Source organism: Podarcis pityusensis (genome assembly GCF_964106645.2).
Source record: "Podarcis pityusensis genome assembly, chromosome: 11".
NCBI lineage: Eukaryota > Metazoa > Chordata > Lepidosauria > Squamata > Lacertidae > Podarcis > Podarcis pityusensis.
In genome coordinates, this window is record NC_138036.1 from 718145 (window position 1) to 738155 (window position 20011).

General features: G+C 50.2%; 1 protein-coding gene across 1 annotated transcript in view; it reads right to left on the reverse strand.

The window, feature by feature from the left end:
• The window catches only part of LOC308458625 (phospholipid-transporting ATPase ID-like), a 75883-nt gene that overhangs the window by 41288 nt on the left and 14584 nt on the right, over window positions 1-20011 (reverse strand). The window contains exons 3-8 of the mRNA XM_080973440.1: window positions 16694-16752; window positions 5654-5767; window positions 4345-4443; window positions 3657-3718; window positions 1895-1967; window positions 823-893 (exon numbers count right to left, since the gene is read on the reverse strand). Coding sequence (XP_080829566.1) covers window positions 823-893; window positions 1895-1967; window positions 3657-3718; window positions 4345-4443; window positions 5654-5767; window positions 16694-16752 — 478 coding nt within the window. The remainder of the gene's footprint in view (window positions 1-822; window positions 894-1894; window positions 1968-3656; window positions 3719-4344; window positions 4444-5653; window positions 5768-16693; window positions 16753-20011) is intronic.

The following is a 20011-nucleotide window of genomic DNA, read 5'->3' on the forward strand; positions in this document are numbered from 1 at the left end:
TTGGTAAAAAGAACGTTCTTTCTCTTTACATTTCCAACACTCGTTTGATTCCTTCCATACTTTTCAATGCATTTCCTTATCGCTTTCCTAACTGCAAAAAGTCCATTTATTTTTCGAGGTGGATTTGTTGTGCTGGGGCAGCAGAGCACTTTAATCCAGTCCAGTCTGTAACCAAACAGCAGTACCCAAATACAGACGGTCATTTACCCTCGCTAGATTCAACGTGCTGCCACCCGCCTTATTGCAGGGCAGATTCAAGGGTAAACCGTACGTGGAACGAGTCTGCCCCTGCGGCTTGGTGGAGGTAGAAACTGTCTCTCATGCCTTGTTACTCTGCTGTTTCTATGGGGATATACGCTCGGTATTTATCACTCCTGTTATACAAAAATCTCCAAATGGATCCGAAATTCAATGTCTAAAACTCCTGGTAGAGGACAAGGATCTAGAGATTACACTAAGGGTGGCCAAATTCTGTGCGACTGCCATAAAACTTAGGGAACAAGCTGTACTACCAGAATGATAACGGTTTTAAATAACAATTTTAGGTTATATTTAAGTGATCAAGATTTAATATATATTTTTAACTACCTCTATATCTGAATTGTCTCTATTATACCCAATTGCAATTCAATGTATTCCTGTCGTGTTTTATGATTTTCCTGATATTGTAAGTGAGTCAGAAGTGGTCTGTGACCGTAATAATAAAATTCAAACAGCCCTGCAGACCCTCAGCTCCGGTCCCCCAAAGGCCCCCTTCTTTGTGTTTGCAACTTCAGGGCTGCCATTGCATCAGCAGCTGCTCCAGGGAGCGACAATACTCACCCATCCAGTTCGGCCGTCTCAATGTAGGTCAGGCTGTGGGGCTCACTGCTGGACAGCAACAGCACGTCTGCCTGGAGGGAAAGAACAGCAAGAGGCAAGAGTGACAGGAGACCCGGCTCTTGGGGCAGAGCGCGTGGCGAGAGGCACCACCAACCTCCATCCATTCATCCTTCCTTCCCTCAAGAAAAAGGTCTCGGATTTTGCAACTTATTTCAGAGGGCAAATAGAGCCTCCTATGAACTGTGGAACTCCCTGCCACAGGAGGCCGTGATGGTCCCCAAGTTAGATGGCTTTAAAAAGGGGGTTGGAGATATTAATGGAGGATACAAAGTCTATTGATGACTACTAGCTAGGTAAAGGTAAAGGGACTCCTGACCATTAGGTCCAGTCGTGGACGACTCTGGGGTTGCGGCGCTCATCTCGCTTTATTGGCCGAGGGAGCCGGTGTACAGCTTCCGGGTCATGTGGCCAGCATGACTGAGCTGCTTCTGGCGAACCACAGCAGCGCACGGAAATGCCGTTTACCTTCCCGCTGGAGCGGTACCTATTTATCTACTTGCACTTTGACGTGCTTTCGAACTGCTAGGCTGGCAGGAGCAGGGACCGAACAACGGGAGCAGGCATTCAAACCGCTGACCTTCTGATCGGCAAGTCCTAGGCTCTGTGGTTTAACCCACAGTGCCACCCGCGTCCCTGGACTCAGCTATACAGCTGCAAATAAAACAATTTAAGTGTGTTTTAAGTGCAATGCACAATGTGACACTAGAAAGTGATGGTGAGGCTTATGGAAAATTCAATGTATTCTTTAAAATGCTTTTAAGAAAAGAATTTTTAGAACTTTTAAAAATGTGTGTAGATTCCACCTCTCTCTTTCCCTCTGTGCCTGAGGCAATCATGGAGAGCTGTTGCTTCCCCGTTTCACAGGGCAGGGGTCTGGGGTGCCCAACTTGGTAGGACAAGAGTCCTTGAGCCAGAAGCAGCTCTGGAACTGTGTCTCCAAAGGAGTTCAAAGGTGCCTTTGTAGCCCCAGGAGTGGGGGGGGGGGGCAGCTGGGCCAGGCAGCAGCACTCACCGTCACAAAGTTGTTGTTCTCCAACTTGATTATGTCCCCGACTTCGACATTCAGCCACAGATCATCCTTCAGGCTGGAAGAAAACCACACTTCATCAGCAGTTGTTGTTTTATTATGATTATTTCATAAAATTTCCATACCACTTGATTGTAAAAAAAACAACCCTCAAAGTGGTTTACAAAGAGAATAAAACAATAAAATTATCAGTAAAAACACTAAAACATTGGAAAAAATGTTGTCTGTTTTATCCTGCCTCTTATATTAGCAAATTCTGAAAAGGCTGTTTAGCATTTGATGGACTCTGCTGCTCTTAATTCTCCGCAGTGCCTCAATTTTAATTTCAAGGGAAGGCGGGATATCAGAGGAAGTGTGTCGCCTAAGCCGATTACAAATAAGTTCATTGGAAAGACGGGCAAAAGGTGAAGAGGAGAGTAATGAGAAAAGAGCCCCCACAGCGAGCCCTTCAGCCAGGGGGTGGGCCTGGCTTTGCAATGGGGCTGACAGAGACACCCGCAGGCAAATCCAGCCACTTTGCCCCCTTCCCTGGTGGCTGAAGGGGGGCCGCATGCTCTGCACCCCCACCCCCCTCTGCCTTTGCTTCCTCTGCCTGGGAAAAAGAGCGAAGCAGCCCCCCCCCCCCCGTCACAGGGGCTGCCTAGACCTCCACAGCAGAGCCCCCAGGATCCCTAAGGCAAGGAAAGTCTGGCTCCATCCAGAAGGGATTCTGGGCGCATCTGGCGTCCAGCCATGCAAAGGAGCGGCTGTTGGGTTTCCTTAATATTGATGTGGCCAATGGTGCTACTCAGTGGTGTGCGTTTGTAATTATAACCTGCATGGCAGCACATCTGTGAGCGCTTAACAATTCAACACACCTGTGGCATCTTAACAAGTTAACTAATTAGCGGGGGGGGGTGTTACCTGCTGCACCGAATGCAGCGATGTGATAGGGTAATTGATTATTTTGAAAACTGTATTTAAGTTGGCCAAATGCTTTGTATAGTACTGGCTGGTGTAGAGCGGTGAGTTGCAGCTTAAAATAAAGATAAGCAAAGCTATTGTGGGCAAGTTTTTAGTCCATCGCCCAGTCGCTGCGCAAACTCGGTTGGCGAAGAAAGTCCAACAGCGGCCACCTTTCTCAAGGGGCTTCTTGGGTCTGAGGTCCCAGCTCAGAGACTCAGGGATTTGGGGGTGGGGGGAGAAGGGGCAAGCGCATGGCTACCTTCCAAACACACTTTCCGTTGCTCTCAAACCCAAGTCCCTCACCTGACCCACACTTCCACTTCTCCTAGAAAGATTGTGTCTGAGCAGTTTCCCCCTTGCCTTGCTCCTTTTCCAAGGAAAATGAAATAAACTCCGTGTAGAGCCATCGGTTTCCTTGTGTTTATTTCAACTCACAGTGAAAACAGTCTATCATCCTGTAGGCTATATATACTTTTTTGACACCATCAGTCACACGGGATAGGCTGATTCAAACTCCCCTCCTGGATTGGACAGTTCCTATAGGCCAATCAAGTTACTGCATTCTACAATCCTACCTGCGTATTGTTCTGGGATCCAAACTCAAGGCGTAACAGAAAACCTGTTTGTTAGGGCTAAATCAGAGCAAACGGAGAAAACCTGAATTGCCATTTGTTCCGATGGAGCACTAAAGAGCAGTTTTCCCTGGGGACGGGGGGAGGGAAGTGTGGATGAGCTCTACGTTGCCCTGCAAAGATGCTGGCAGCCTGACAAGGCTGTCGCGAGGGGAGAGAGCCCTGCTCACCTTCCGTTCATCAGCACCTTGACAGGACGGTTGTTGACTTGCTTGTCGTTTGCATGTCGATTCTGGAAAACATGGAAGGCAAAGATGGAACCTGAACTCAAACAGGGAGTTGGAAGTTAGCCTCTCTCCCTCTGGCAGCGTATCCTAGACATCAGTGTTGACCCCTTATGTTTTATTATGTTTTGTATATGATAGAGCGGCTGGGGCAACCCAGTCAGATGGGCAGGGTGCAAATAACAGAATTACAGTGGTGCCTTGGTACTCAAACGCCTTGGTTCTCAAACACCAGAAACACAGAAGTGAGTGTTCCAGTTTTCAAACGTTTTTCAGAAGCTGGACATCCTATGTAGCTGTTGGCTATTGTTTCCAGGGTGCCTGCACCAATCAGAAGCTGTGCCTTGGTTTTCAAACATTTTGGAAGTCAAACAGACTTCTGGAATGGAGTGAGTTTGGTGCTTTTGTTTTTGCTATTTATTTTGTGTTTTTATTTTTGAGGCTTTTTCGGTTAATTTGTTTTTGTGACTGTCCCACATCACGCTGACTGCAGAATGGCCAGACTCTTCCAGGCCAGGAAGGCGACGCTTGGAGGCCCACCGGGTGCAAAGAGGAAGCTGGGTGCTTGCTCCGAAGGGGGTCGGCCACAGGACAAGCTCTTTATGGGAGGCATTTGCAGGCTCAAAATTCTTACCACGTCGTCAATGGCGTCCTTTGCTGCCGACACGGCCAGCACCAAGATGAGGGGGACCACCGTGGTGAACCAGGAGAGGGAAGAAATCTCAGGGATGAGCTGCAGGGGGGAAGAACAGGCAGAGTCTGTCAGTTTGCATTTCTTAGTGCAGAAAGTATTGATCTGATGTGCAGAGATCTTTCCTATTCTACTGAATTCAAGAGGGTTCTGGAAGCTTCTCTGCGTAAAAGAAACAAGCAGAAGGTTCATGATGTTTGGGTTATTCCTTCTGGGAAGCTGAGTACAGCTGGTTTAAATTCTTCTGTTATCTCTTCTGTTAAAGTCATGCTGACAATAATAATAAGGCCAGAAGGAGCCTGGGCTTCCCTTTCTCTGTCTCTTCCTTAGTGCTTAGTGTTATGGTTTAGACTTATTATAAGTCATTGTAAGTTTAAGTTAAGTCTGCTGCAACTGGACTTCTTATGGACAGGGCCAGTCCTGAATTTTTTTGCGTTTGTGACCATTATGCTCATTTACCTTCAGTAGCAGTAAAGCTTTGCTGCTTGAAATACAATGGCCTCTGGTCTATTTTTTGGGACTCCTGCAACGTGTTTAAGTTTTTACTCTGCTTACTATACACAGGGGCGGAGGAAGGGGGGCGGTGAGCCCCTTGGCGTCATCCGTGAGGGGGGTGATGAAAAGGCACACTGTGGGGGGCTTGAGCCACCGCCCCTGCGCACAGCTCCCCGCTGCCGCCATTGCGCGCGGCAGGTCGTCCTGCCCACCCCCCCGCACAGCTCACCCCGCCCCCCGGCTGCACGGCAGGGCCGCCACTCTGGGAGCCCATGCAGCCAGCTCCGCCACTGACTATACATTGGAATCTGCTCTGGATCAATATTGAGTAAAATTCCATGACAGAGGCATCCTAGAATTGCAGAGCTGGAAGCGATCTCCAAGGGCCATCAAGTCCAACCCCTGGCCATGCAGGAATCACAGATCAATATTCCCTGACAGACGGCCATCCAGCCTCTGCCCAAAAAATCTCCAAGGAGGGAGAGTTTGCCCCCTTTGGAGGGAGTCCGTTCCGCTGTCGAATGGCTCTATAAAGTGTTCATTAAAAGGGTCACCAGCCGGCTATGCCCTGCTTCCCTGCCAGGGGCTCAGCGCACCGCCAACCAGGATTTGGAATGTGTCCCATCCAAATTCAACTGGCCAGGCTGATGGAAGAGGGCGCCAGTTGGGGAAGGCTGCCTCCGGATGCGGAAGGGGAGCATCCCTGTGGCAAAAGTGAGGGAAGGGACAGGAGGAGGAGGAGCTGGGGAACTCCTACCTGCAGGATGAGGAGGAAGAGGAAGTAGGCATTGGCCACCCGCTGGAACTGCTCAAACAGGTTGAGAGGCAGGAAGGTGAAGACGTTGTACTTGGAGGTTTGGATGGAGTTTCTCTGCAGGAAGAAAAGGCGGGGATTAAATCCGAGACCAGGGAGAAGAGTTGGTGGAAGAGGATTGGAAGAAATTTATTTTTATTTTTTTAAATGATTTTTATTAAGGTTTCAGTAAAAAGTTAAACAGAAAAACATAAAAAAGAAATACACAAATGCACAATACATAATCCAAAAAAGAAACAAGCACAGAAAACAAAAAACAAAAAAAAGAAAGAAACAGAACATTTAAAAACAATATCACCTTTTCATTTCCGTTTTTAAATTTACTTATTTTCTGGACCTCCTCATACCTCCCTCTTTTGTATTCCAGTTCAAATTGGAGGATTGGAAGAAATTTAAATACTACTTACAGAAATATTGCAAAATTAATGAATGTTAGAATGATGTTGGATAGCAATTAAGTGGTTTTTAGCTGAAATACCATAAGGGAATATGAAAAATGGATTATTAACAGGTAAAAAAAATCTAATGTTACAATATTTTAAGATTAAAGACTAGGATAAACAAAGAGGGGAAGGATTTGCTGAACCAACAAACTGAACTGGAATACAAAAAAGGGAGGCGTGAGGAGGTCCGGGAAACAAGCTAATGAAAAATAAGTAATGGAAAGATTGTGTTGTTTTTAATCATTTTTATTTTGTATTTTTCTTTTTATTTTTTATTTTTTGTAATATCTTGAAAACCTTAATAAATATCTTATTAAAAAAAAAAAGGCGGTGATTGAGTCCAGGAGAGAAAGGGGCACCCGGTCCACTTCCCACCCCTTGGCAGCAGACAAGGAGGGCAGCACGCCAGCAACCCACTCCCCTCCAAAGGCAGCCACCTGGTCCCAAGCTGAGCCACCCACCTCCTTGACCAGAGCCGGATCTACAAGGGGGCTGCAAAGAGGTCCTGACCCCACGGTTCCCAAATCCCACCCCCATTCCATAAACTCACCCCCTGTGTCCCACCATAACCTATCAAAAACATTATTCAGAACAGCAGCTTCCACGAACCACTCAGAAAGGTAATAACGCAATAAAATTCAAAAGAGTAGTGATCAATTGCACATTCATTCAAAATCCCATTAAAACCATTTGGTTTAATTATGGCAACAAAAGTATCAAACTTGATCCAATACTATCAGCTTTGCAAAGTCTTGCCGTCATTTACACCTCCATCACCCTCCCTGCCTTCCCCTCGACTCTTATCGCCCACTAGGTAATCCTCCAACCCCTGGGGTGGTACCACGCACTTTGGGAGCCACTGGGGGTGGGGGAAGGTGACAACATGGGGGGGGGGGAAGCAGGAGGAACCGAAGAGAATTCTGCTAGACACCAAAAAGGGTTGGGGGAATGGGGAGCAGGGTCTCCATTTCATCCCCACAAGCAATGGAGAAAGTGAGTCAGCAGAAGCCCCTCCCTGTCCCTGGCCTTTGCCCCCACTCCAAGAGTTTCCTTGCTGCCTCAGGAGAAACAGAGTCTTCCTCAGCTAAGGTGACATACAAAGAGCTGCCCAGTGTCAGGCTTCAGGGACTCAGCTCCCCAACCCCCTTTGGCAGTAGATAAGCAGAACAAAGCGAAAGGAGTCTCTTACCAGTTAGAAATTTTAATGATCATAGCGAGAGAACAAAGAATCCATTTCTAGGAATGAAGCTGCTCCCCCCCACTTCCCCCTCCCCATTAAGGGTCCCACCCACTTCCCCCCTAATCACCCACATCACTTCCGTGTCTGGCAACCTGATCTCGCAACCGTGTGCTTTCTGTGCTGCCACCTTATCTGCTCTCCTTGACCTTGGGCTGAGCGGATGACACTTTCCAGCAAAAGGGAGTCTGTTAACTCTCTCTCCCTCCCAGTGTTTTGTCTCCTAGTTGTTCCCCACCCAGTATTTCCCAGCTTCTGCCTTCTGAGCTATGCCCCTCTGCAAACCACTGTTCCAAATCTATACTGTCCTCCTGCTCCTGGGAAGATTCAGGATCCTGATCAGGAGCAGGGGGAAAAGGAAGGCTCCCACCATTCCTCCTCAGCACGGTCCCTGACACCTGGTGGCTCAGAAGAGGGTGTGAGGAATCAGGGGCTCCCTGGATGGAGGCAGAGAGAATGGGGGGGGGCTCGCTTTCAGATCCACCCCAAGTCAAGCGCCAACAACCATGTTTCCTTCTTGGCTGCATGAAAGTGCAAAAAAAGGGAGCTGCTTTTTCGGAAGCTCAACCCACCTCCAGAGGCACTTCAGCAGTTCCATTTAGGGGCCTGCTGAGAGTTAGAATCATAGAATCATAGAATCCTAGAGTTGGAAGAGACCACAAGGGCCATCGAGTCCAACCCCCTGCCAAGCAGGAAACACCATCAGAGCACTCCTGACATATGGTTGTCAAGCCTCTGCTTAAAGACCTCCAGAGAAGGAGACTCCACCACACTCCTTGGCAGCAAATTCCACTGTCAAACAGCTCTTACTGTCAGGAAGTTCTTCCTAATGTTGAGGTGGAATCTTCTTTCTTGTAGTTTGGATCCATTGCTCCGTGTCCGCTTCTCTGGAGCAGCAGAAAACAACCTTTCTCCCTCCTCTATGTGACATCCTTTTATATATTGGAACATGGCTATCATATCACCCCTTAACCTCCTCTTCTCCAGGCTAAACATGCCCAGCTCCCTTAGCCGTTCCTCATAAGGCATCGTTTCCAGGCCTTTGACCATTTTGGTTGCCCTCCTCTGGACACGTTCCAGTTTGTCAGTGTCCTTCTTGAACTGTGGTGCCCAGAACTGGACACAGTACTCCAGGTGAGGTCTGACCAGAGCAGAATACAGTGGCACTATTACTTCCCTTGATCTAGATGCTATACTCCTATTGATGCAGCCCAGAATTGCATTGGCTTTTTTAGCTGCCGCGTCACACTGTTGGCTCATGTCAAGTTTGTGGTCAACCAAGACTCCTAGATCCTTTTCACATGTACTGCTCTCAAGCCAGGTGTCACCCATCTTGTATTTGTGCCTCTCATTTTTTTTGCCCGAGTGCAATACTTTACATTTCTCCCTGTTAAAATTCATCTTGTTTGTTTTGGCCCAGTTCTCTAATCTGTCAAGGTCGTTTTGAAGTGTGATCCTGTCCTCTGGGGTGTTAGCCACCCCTCCCAGTTTGGTGTCATCTGCAGATTTGATCAGGATGCCCTTGAGTCCATCATCCAAGTCGTTGATAAAGATGTTGAATAAGACCGGGCCCAAGACAGAACCCTGTGGCACCCCACTAGTCACTCTTCTCCAGGATGAAGAGGAACCATTGATGAGCACCCTTTGGGTTCGGTCAGTCAGCCAGTTACAAATCCACTGAGTGGTAGCATAGTCAAGACCGCATTTTACCAGCTTCTTTACAAGAATATCATGGGGCACCTTGTCAAATGCCTTGCTGAAATCAAGGTATTCCTTTCTAGGTGCTCACAGACTGTTTGCTTAATGATCTGCTCCAGAATCTTCCCTGGTATTGATGTCAGACTGACTGGGCGGTAATTATTTGGGTCCTCTCTTTCCCCCTTTTTGAAAATAGGGACAACATTTGCCCTCCTCCAGTCTGCCAGGACTTCGCCTGTTCTCCAGGAATTCTCAAAGATGACTGCCAGTGGTTCTGAGATCACATCTGCCAGTTCTTTTAATACTCTTGGATGCAGTTCATCTGGCCCTGGAGACTTGAATACATCTAAACTAGCCAAGTATTCTTGTACTATCTCCTTAGTTATTCTGGGCTGTGTTTCCTCTGCTGAATCATTTGCTCCAAATTCTTCAGGTCGGGCATTGTTTTCTTTATCGGAGAAGACTGAGGCAAAGAAGGCATTGAGGAGTTCAGCCCTTTCTGTGTCCCCTGTTTGCATTTCACCATCTTCTCCTCTGTGACCCCACTGTTTCTTTGTTCTTCCTTTTGCTACGAACATACCCATAAAAGCCTTTTTTGTTGCTTTTAACCTCTCTAGCAAGCCTGAGTTCATTCTGTGCTTTAGCTTTTCTGACTTTGTGTCTACACGTGCTGGCTATTTGTTTGAATTCCTCTTTGGTGGTTTCCCCCCTTTTCCATTTTTTGTACACATCCTTTTTAAATCTTAACTCAGTTAAAAGTTCTTTAGATAGCCACCCTGGCTTCTTTAGGCACCTTCCATGTTTCCGTCTCATTGGTATTGCCTGAAGTTGTGCTTTTACTATCTCCCTCTTAACAAACTCCCAGCCATCATGAACTCCCTTTCCTTTTAGTATTACTGTCCATGGGATCTCACCCAGCACTTCCCTAAGTTTTATGAAGTCGGCTTTCTTAAAGTCAAGAAATTGAGTCCTAGTATGCTTGGCTGCTCCTTTCCGCTGTATAGTAAACTTCAGAAGAGCATGATCACTCGCGCCTAATGATCCTTCCACTTCTACCCCACTAACCAGGTCATCAACACTGGTTAGGACCAGATCTAAAATGGCTGTTCCTCTTGTTGCTTCTCCCACTTTCTGGACAATGAAGTTGTCTGCAAGGCCAGTGAGGAATCTGTTTGACCTTATGCTCTTGGCTGAGTTTGACATCCAACAAATATCCGGGTAATTGAAGTCCCCCATTACTACTATCTCCCTTCTTTTTGCATGCTTGGCCATCTGTTCCAGGAAGGCATCATCTCCGTTTGGCTTGGGGATCTATAGTAAACTCCCACAATGAGGTCACTGTTATTCTTCTCTCCCTTAATTTTGACCCAAATGCTCTCACTTTGGCTTTGAGGTTCTAAATCTTGGATCTCTTCACAGGTATACACATCCCTGACATATAACGCCACTCCTCCTCCTTTCTTGTCTGGTCTGTTTCTCTGAAATAGATTGTATCCCTCCATTATTACATTCCAATCGTGGGACTTATCCCACCAGGTTTCAGTGATGCCTATTATGTCATATTTAGTTTGCTGTACCAAGAGCTCAAGCTCATCTTGTTTATTTCCCATGCTTTGCGCATTAGTGTACAGACATTGAAGTCCATTAATCATTCCCCCGTGTCTCTTATTAAATGTCCCATCTCTGCTCTCCGCGCCTCTTAATCCCCTGATCTGGGAAGGTGCACCAAACACTCACAGAGCCTCAAGATGGGGCCAGTGGGACGCAGCACCAGCCAGGGACAGCCCAGGATGCAGCAGAGAGAGGGGCCTGAGATGGCTAATCAGAGACATGAGCTCCACCATCATATAGAAGCAAAGAAGCATAGAATTGTATAGTTGGAAGGTACCCCCAAAGGCCATCTAGTCCCACCTCCTGCAGTGCAGGAATCGCAGCTAAAGCATCCCTGACAAAGCGCCATCTAACCTCTGCTCAGAAACTTCCAGTGCAGGAGAGTCCACCACCTTCTGAGGGAGGTCAAATGGGTCTTCCTATCAGGAGGTTCTTGCTAATGTTAAGTCAGAACCTCCTTTCTTGAGCTTTGAATTGGTTTGGGTCCTCCCCTCTGGAGCAGGGGACAACAAGCTTGCTCCATTTCCCATGTGACAGTCCCTGAGGTGTTTGAAGATGTCTCTCATATCACCTCTCAGTTTCGTCTTTCCCAGGCTAAATATCCCCAGCTCCCTCAACCACTCCTCATAAGGCTGGGTTTCCAAACTCTTGATCATCTTGATCGCCATCCCCCACACCCCTTCCAACTTGTCAATGTCCTTCTTTTTAAACTTAAATCCTGTGGCGCCCAGGACTGCAAGGCAAAGGAAGACCCCAATCCCAAGCTTTTTGGCTGAACTGAGCCAAACCCAGCAGCTCTGGAAGAAGGCTCAGCTCACACACCCAGTTCTGCAAAGTTTCTGAATGTTCTCCCGGATGCATAAACAGGATGCAGGATTAATGCTTGCAAAAATGTGGAGACACATTTCTAGAGTGCCTCTAGACACAGAAAGGCTCGTGCAAATTCTTTCAGATGCAGGGTGATTCTGAACTGGGGGCTTAGTTGGTGCCATCAAGTTCTGGGCTTCTCCCTTGGCTGCTCAGACGACAAGAGAGATTCCTAAATTTGGGGAGATGCCCCAGAGAGCAGCTGCGCTGGCTCAGCATCCCCTGCTCTTGCCGCTTTTGGGGATTCGGTCATTAAGAGACGGTGGAGCTAAGCAACCACTCTGCAAGGATTGCAACGCACAGCACTGCCTCCACCTCCTTCCGAAGTGTTTTGGGTCCTCCTGCTGTGTTTAACAGGCGCTCTGTCTGACTGTGGCAGAGAGAAGATGAGCGGGTGATTAGCACTCGGCACATGCTCATCATTAAGCACCTTCCGTGCTGAGCTTGCCGTAATCCTCCCCCATATGATTGCTACCATTGCGTGAAGTTGCAGCAGAAACATTCCCTTCCCAAGGAGACCCGCCTCTGCCCTGCGCAAGCGCTCTGCCAGAGAATCACAGCACCATAGAATGTAGACAGTTGGAAGGGACACCCGGGGGTCATCTAGTCCAACCCCCTGCAATGCAGGAGACTCGGCTGAAGCATCCCTGACAGATGGCCTTCCAACCTCTGCTTATAAATCTCCAAGGAAGAAGAGTCCGCCATCTTCCACCCTGAAGTCAAACAGCTCTTGCCATCAGAAAGTTTTTTCTGATGTTTATTCAGACTCTCCTTTCTTGTAACTTGAAGCCACGGGTTCGAGTCCTACCCTCCAGAGCAGCAGAAAACAAGCTTGCTCCCTCTCCCATGTGACAGCCCTTGAGATATCGAAAGATATTGGGTATCAGTCTTCTCTCCTCCAGGCCAAGCATTCCCAGCTCCTCCAACCATCTCTCAGAAAGGCTCTGCCCTGGCTGACCCGGACTGGGAGGCAGTGAGAGTGACACGGAAAGGCATCTCATTCACCTCTGGGTGAACTGGCAGGCAGAGGCTGCAGCCCTGCTTCCCTGCCATGCTAGCTGTGATGTGCCAGCTCACACCTGGCTGGGGGCTCAAGACAAGCAGCCGCACCTGGCCTGGGCTTGCAATGGCTTCCTCTTCTCAGCTTCCTCCATTTCTCTTGCTGCCCAGGACCACATCCTGGGGGTGCCAAGAGGGCTGCAGCAGTGAGCCTTGGCAGGAGGCCCTTCATGTCACAGAATCACAGAACTGCAGTTGGAAGGGACACCAGTGGTCATCAAGTCCAACCCCCTGCAATGCAGGAATTGCAGCAACAGACTCTCCACTAGGCGCTCATCCAAACTCTCTTTAGACTCTCCTTTCTTGTCATTTGAATCCCCCATCCAGGGATGGGTGACTGGATTCTTCCCCTGCTGCTAAAGTCCACGGCTGCATAAGGCAGGACTCTTAAGAGCAGCCGAGGTGCCCACGGGACGAGATCTATGCCTGGGAACTGCTTAGGATAGATCAGGCTGTGGGTTCTGGTCATGACAGCTTTAGTGGAGCTTCCATGTTCAGAGGCAGTCTAACTCTAGAAACCTGTGGCTGGGGAGAATCAGCACAGGAGGGTTATGGCCCTGCTGCCCGGCTCTTCATTGGGGCACCCTCTTGGCCACTGCAGGAAAGATGCTGATGCTGGGGATTTGCTCCTTCCCTGAGTCACTGCAGGAGTCTCCTGGTATTCTGAGCTCTTTTGCCTTGGCCCAGCTGCCTGCTTGCCAGCCTTGATGCTTGCATGACAGCACAGTTGGTCAGAGGCTGGTGCTGCTGATCACACCAAGGCGGCAGGTTCAACCCCCTATGGGGCAGCTGCATGTTCCTGCATTGCAGGGGGTTGGACTGGATGACCCTCGGGGTCCCTCTACCATTCTAGGATTCTATGGCCTGGTCCTTCTCCAGGGGCATCGCATGGAAGTGCTCAGTGGCCAAGCCAGGATCCTCAGCACCAGAGGCAGGGCCAGCCAGTCTGAGCTGTGGCTCCTGTGCCTTGAAGCGCTTTCTCTGCCCTTGGAAGAGGCACCCGGTTCTCTTTCCTCCACCCTGGGCAGCTGGGCTGGTTGACAGCCAAGGCCAGGCTGCCGGCCAGCCCGTTTCCTCCTCAAAGTCATTTGCTCTCCTCCTCAGCCTGGCCGCCTCCAGACAGGCAGCCCCCACCAACTGTTCTGCTCCCAGCCCCCCTTGAGCTCAGAGGAGCTTCTGGGAAGTTGTCTGCCGAAATGGAGAAAGGGCTGGTCAGCAGAGGAGGAAGTGGGAGATGCAGGCCCTGGGCTCGCTCTCTATCCCAGGGTCCACCACCTTGACCAACTGGCTTTAGTGGGAGGACAAGCACAGAATCCTAGAATTGTGGAGTTGGAAGGGATCCCCCAAATATCATCTAGTCCAACCCCCGGCAATGCAGGAACTGCAGCTCAAGAATCCCTGACTGAGGGCAAGCTAAGCTCTGCTTTAAAAGACTGTAGATGCCACTTGTTAGAATCATAGAATCCTAGAGTTGGAAGAGACCACAAGGGCCATCGAGTCCAACCCCCTGCCAAGCAGGAAACACCATCAGAGCACTCCTGACATATGGTTGTCAAGCCTCTGCTTAAAGACCTCCAGAGAAGGAGACTCCACCACACTCCTTGGCAGCAAATTCCACTGTCGAACAGCTCTTACTGTCAGGAAGTTCTTCCTAATGTTGAGGTGGAATCTTCTTTCTTGTTCAGAGATATGCCCGTCCTCAGCAGATAGGACGCCCTTCCAGAAAGCAGCTTTTGCTTCCAAAATAGCTCACATTTGTACATGCCCCAAAGCGACCCCTTCTTTTCTCCCTCCAACTTCCTTCTCTGCCACGCTCACTGCTCTAATTGTTCTGTATTTGGTTTCCCCCTTTTCTTTTGGAATATTAAAAGCTGCCTTGTTCCTGGTCAGAGTTCTGACCCATCGTATGCCAGGGTCGGGCCTAGCAGGGTGCCACCTACAATTGGTACAAGGCAAAACGGCAAGCGCGGAGAGAGAGAGAGAGAGAGAGAGAGAGAGAGAGAAAGAGAGAGAGACAAGGGCAGAGAGGGACCAGGTTTCCCTCCTCCTCCTCCACCCAGCTAAGGAGATCTGTGAGCAAAGTTAGCCTTCTTCGCCAGCCCTCGTGGAGGGTGGCCTTGGGCGCCACTGGGCAGAACGGTGGGACATAAATCTAAACAACGGCACATGCATTCAAAGGCGGACCAAAGTGCAGGCAGGAAGCTGGACTGAGCCCATTTCACTGAGAACGTGGAAGCGCCTCCAGATGGCATCTGGGATGCAAACCCCAAACGGACCCCAGCTCCTGATTCCTCAAGGGACTCAGGTGTGGGTCTCATGATCAGGATCAGGGTGCCTGGCTCCAGAGACAGCCAGCACCAAGCCTGGACAGAGGAGCCTCCACGGAGCCAGCTGCCCCCTAAGCTGCCCATAAGAGGACTGGGCAAATTCACGGAGAGAAAGGCGCTCAGTGTCAGAGGCATTATTCCCCCAAATGCCAGCTGCTGGTGGGCAGAGAGCTGCTTGTGGGCTTCTCACAGGCAATTTGGTTGGCAGCAGTGAAAATGGGATGCTGGGGTGAGATGGCTCTTCTGTGGCCTGATTCAGCAGGGCTCTTCTGAGGGTCTTGCGTTCTGTTCCCTCCTCCTCCTCCTTCCAGGCCTGCAATGTGATCACACCTTCTTCCTGCCAGGCCTTTGCCCCCCTGGGCTGCTCACCAGCCTGGGGGCTCCTGTTCTCACTCAAGCCTCCTGCACAACAGAGCAGCTTCAGGTGTCAGTTCGCAGCAAGGAGTGGGAATCCACAGCGCTATTTTGGGAAGGGAGAGGAGGCTTGGCGGATCTCAGGGCGACTGACAATGTGAGATTCGGAAAAGGTGGTGTGTGTTTGTGTGTGTGTGTCCTCGCGCAGGCTGTCAGGCTCCTTGGCTTCCTCCCTCTTGCCTCCTTCCTCCTCGCTCCTACAGAGCCTTCTGCTCAACTAATGCAGGAACAAAAAGGTACAGTCCGGTGACAGGTTCACACGGGAAGCTGAGGTTTCCCTGGCCCTGAGGCTCTGTGGCAGGAAAACGCCTCACGAGGAGGAAGGGGACTGGTTTGCCAAGTATCTTCAGCACCAGGAACTCGGCTGGAAGTCACTCTGCATGAGCCCAGAGACTCTCTCCATCTGTGGGGGTTCAGTGGGGCTCTTTGCTTCCACGGAGGGCTCACCCACACTTCAGCTTGTCTTGCACCTAAGAAGCACAAGTCTGAGCAACTTTGCCTCTGCCCCACCACTTCCCCCCAGAAAATGCTCCCCGCACTTCATTGGGGGGCTGCAATGGGGAAAAGAAGCCCAGTGCCATGGCGCCAGCAGTGCTGTCCAGAGCTCTGCAATGCTCTGGCTGCTCCCCTTTCCTGCTCCCTGCAAACATCTGTTTAGTGGGTGCTTTGCTTGAGTTCCTGCTTTTGCAGGTTTCCAAGACAGATCGTGAAGCTGAGGCTCCAAGACTTTGGCCACCTCATGAGAACAGAAGACTCCCTGGAAAAGACCCTGATGCTGGGAAAGATGGAGGGCACAAGGAGAAGGGGACAATGGAGGACGAGATGGTGGGACAGTGTTCTCGAAGCTACCAGCATGAGTTTGAGCAAACTGCGGGAGGCAGTGGAAGACAGGAGGGCCTGGCGTGCTCTGGTCCAGGGGGTCACGAAGAGGCGGACACGACTAAACGACTCAACAACAAGACCCCATTGCCAGCTGGAAGAGCCGCAGCAAAACAAACACACCCAGATGCTATTCAAGTGCCCAGAGACTCCAGCTGGTCAGGCATCAGCTGCCCCCTGGGATGGGTCACCCAGAGAGCACCATGGCCAAGTGGGGAGATTTGAACCCTGGTCTCTCAGGTCCTAGTGCAACTCTCTGGCGGTGTGTAAAACTCAGCCTGGCAACTCCAAGGTGCTCCCCGCCCTCGCCAGCAGAGTAACTCCCCCCCCCCCCGCAAGCTCCCCACACTCTCCAAGTGGCAACTCTAAACAGGCAGCAGCTCTTGCTCTGCCACCATTTGGCTCGAGCTCGGCTAGCATATGCAGCTGCTGGTGCCCAGTTACTTACGGCATATTCAAACTGGAGGTTGAAGGCTCGGTCGTTGGCGCGAAGGTGCCTCTCATGCTCTGTGGAGGAGAGAGAAGAGGTTAAGACAGAGGGACACAAAATGGGACTTGGACACAGCTTGGAGATGAGCTCTATGTGGGGCTACCTTTGAAGGTGACCCAGAAACTGCAATTAATCCAGAATGCGGCAGCTAGACTGGTGACTGGGGGCAGCCGCTGAGACCACATAACACCGGTCTTGAAAGACCTACATTGGCTCCCAGTACATTTCCAAGCACAATTCAAAGTGTAGGTGCTGACCTTTAAAGCCCTAAACAGCCTCGGCCCAGTAGACCTGAAGGAGCGCCTGCACCTCAGACACTGGGGTCCATCTCCCGAGGGTCTTCTGGCAGTTCCCTCCCTGCGAGAAGTGAGGTTACGGGGAACCAGGCAGAGGGCCTTCTCAGTGGTGGCGCCCGCCCTGTGAAACACCCTCCCATCAGATGTCAAAGAAATAAACAACTATCGGACTTTTAAAAGACATCTGAAGGCAGCCCTTTTTAGGGAAGCTTTTAATATTTCATGAATTACTGTGTTTTAATATTTTGCTGGAAGCCGCCCAGAGTGGCTGGGGAAACCCAGCCAGATGGGCGGGGTATAAATAATATATTATTATTATTATTATTATTATTATTATTATTATTATTATTATTAGAGATACATGAAAATCATAGAACTGTGGAGCAGGAAGGGACCCTTATCTAGTCCAATGCAGGAATGACACTTAGAGAATCCCTAACAGAGGGCCGCCCAACCTCTGTTTAAAAATCTGTTTATCCATGTTCTTAAACGCAAGTGTGGCCATGAGCTGCAACAGCTACACTCTGCCTCCAGCTGGCAATGCTTCTGAATCCCAGTTGCTTGTTTCCCACAGGCAGAACCGGGGGCTGGACTAAGTGGGTCTCTGGCCTGATCCAGCAAGCTCCTCTGATGTTCTCCCTCCCCAAGGTGTCTGTGGGTCCTGCAGCCGCTGGGGACCGGCTAGAGGTGGGATGCACATCCAGGAACGCCCTTCCTCTTCCTGCTTTACAAGCCACCTGCCGGGAGCCAGCACCACCGACACCAGGCTAAGGTCTGTGCAGAACTGATAAGGCCGGGACCCAAAGGTCTGTGCAACCCAAGGGTGTTGCCTGGGACAAAGGTTAAGGGTGGAGGAGATAAAGGCAGAGCGAAGATGAGATAGGAGTCATAAAACGGGACAGGAATTGCAAGGAAAGCAAGGGATGGAGGACACACCAGGACACCTTCAACTCCCTCCCAAGGAGGGAGCTCTGGGCGTGGATCAGGCCAAAGGGGGCCCATCCTGTTCAGAGACCTGTTTTTGGCAGTAGCCAACCAGAGAGGAAGCTCAAATGCAGGACTAGCCGCATGCATCCGTCAAGGCTCCTTCCACTGGGGGTCTTCTGATCCTCCCCCCTCCCCCCCTTTTCAGCTGCTGTTGACCGCTCCCAGTCTATTCTGGACTCCTCCTCAAGGAGGAGGAACCAAAGAGCACCAAATCAACACGGAGGGCAGAAACCTAAATTTGGCAACCTCTGATGGAATCCCACCTACAAGGTGTTGAGAACCTGGAAGGGTCCTCTGCATGGCAGCTCTTGAACCCCAGGGAGGGTGAAGACAGAAAAGCAGAGCAGGGAGATTTCTGGCACCCAGCACAGAACTGAAGAGTTGGAAGAGACACCAAGGGCCATCTAGTCCTGCAACGCAGGAATCACAGCTGAAGAAAACCCCGACAGGTGAACATCTCTGCTACAAAACCTCCTGCGAAGGAGAGTCCACCGCCTTCCAATGTTGAGTCAGAATCTCCTTTCTGGCCATTTGAATCCCTTGGTTCAGGTCCTACACTCTGGAGCAGCAGAAAAGAAGCTTGCTCCATCCCTGGAGATATCTGAAGAGGGCTCTCCTATCACCGCTTCTCTTCCATGGGCTAAACTCCCTCAACTGTTCCTCCTAAGGCTTGGCTTCCAGACCTTCATCACTGCCCAGGATTCTTCTGCCCACAGAGCCAAGCCTGCGCCATGAAGCTGCTGAGAGACAGCAGTGGGTCTCCTGGCCCAGGAGAGCTTGACGCCTCAAAGCACCAGCCACCGCCATCCAGCCTGCCTCTCCCACCAAGGCCCATAGACAAGGCTCCACCTCATATATGAAGATCACTGCAGATGGTGACAGCAGCCACGAAATTAAAAGACGCCTGCTTCTTGGGAGAAAAGCAATGACAAACCTAGACAGCATCTTAAAAAGCAGAGACATCACCTTGCCAACAAAGGTCTGTATAGTTAAAGCTCTGGTTTTCCCAGTCGTGATGTATGGAAATGAGAGCTGGACCATCAAGAAGGCTGATCGCCGAAGAATGGATGCTTTTGAATTCTGGTGCTGGAGGAGACTCTTGAGAGTCCCATGGACTGCAAGAAGATCCAACCTCTCCATTCTGAAGGAAATCAGCCCTGAGTGCTCACTGGAAGGACAGATCCTGAAGCTGAGGCTCCAAGACTTTGGCCATCTCATGAGAAGAGAAGACTCCCTGGAAAAGACCCTGATGTTGGGAAAGATGGAGGGCACAAGGAGAAGGGGATGACAGAGGACGAGATGGTGGGACAGTGTTCTCAAAGCTACCAGCATGAGTTTGACCAAACTGCGGGAGGCAGTGGAAGACAGGAGTGCCTGGCGTGCTCTGGTCCAGGGGGTCACGAAGAGGCGGACACGACTAAACAACAACAACAACAACAACATCATATATGAATGGCTGCCGGGAAGCCAGGAGGGGATTCTGACTGACCTTTGCCCATCTCCCTCCTCTGCCTTGGAGGGTGGCAGCCAAAAACCACCGCCCACTCTTCTTGGGGTGAATCCATGGTGTGACCTGGTCTGCTCAGCCCCCTGGCATTTATCTCCCATGGCCAATGGGCTGCCTGAGAGCAGGCAGTTTGGGGTTCGTAGTTAATGGTAAGTATAATCCCCATGTTTGATCTATCAATTGCTAGTTTGTGGGGGGTTTGCTGCAAAATGCTGCAACCCCCCAAACCCTGACAAAACTTTGGCACAGGTTTGGAGAGGACCCCACATTTTGGGGTTCAGAGTTAATGGGTCTGCAAAGGATGCCTCTCAGCCCCTTGCATTTAAGAAATGGGGCAGGAGGAGGAGGAGGCACAACGACTGTCAGGTCAAGAAGACCCAGATTTGAATTCCCCACTGAAACTCATGGCTGGGTCAGGAGATGCACATCAACCCACATATTTGGGAGGAAAGGCAGGGAGGTGGGGAAAGAGTGGGGTTTTTTGTT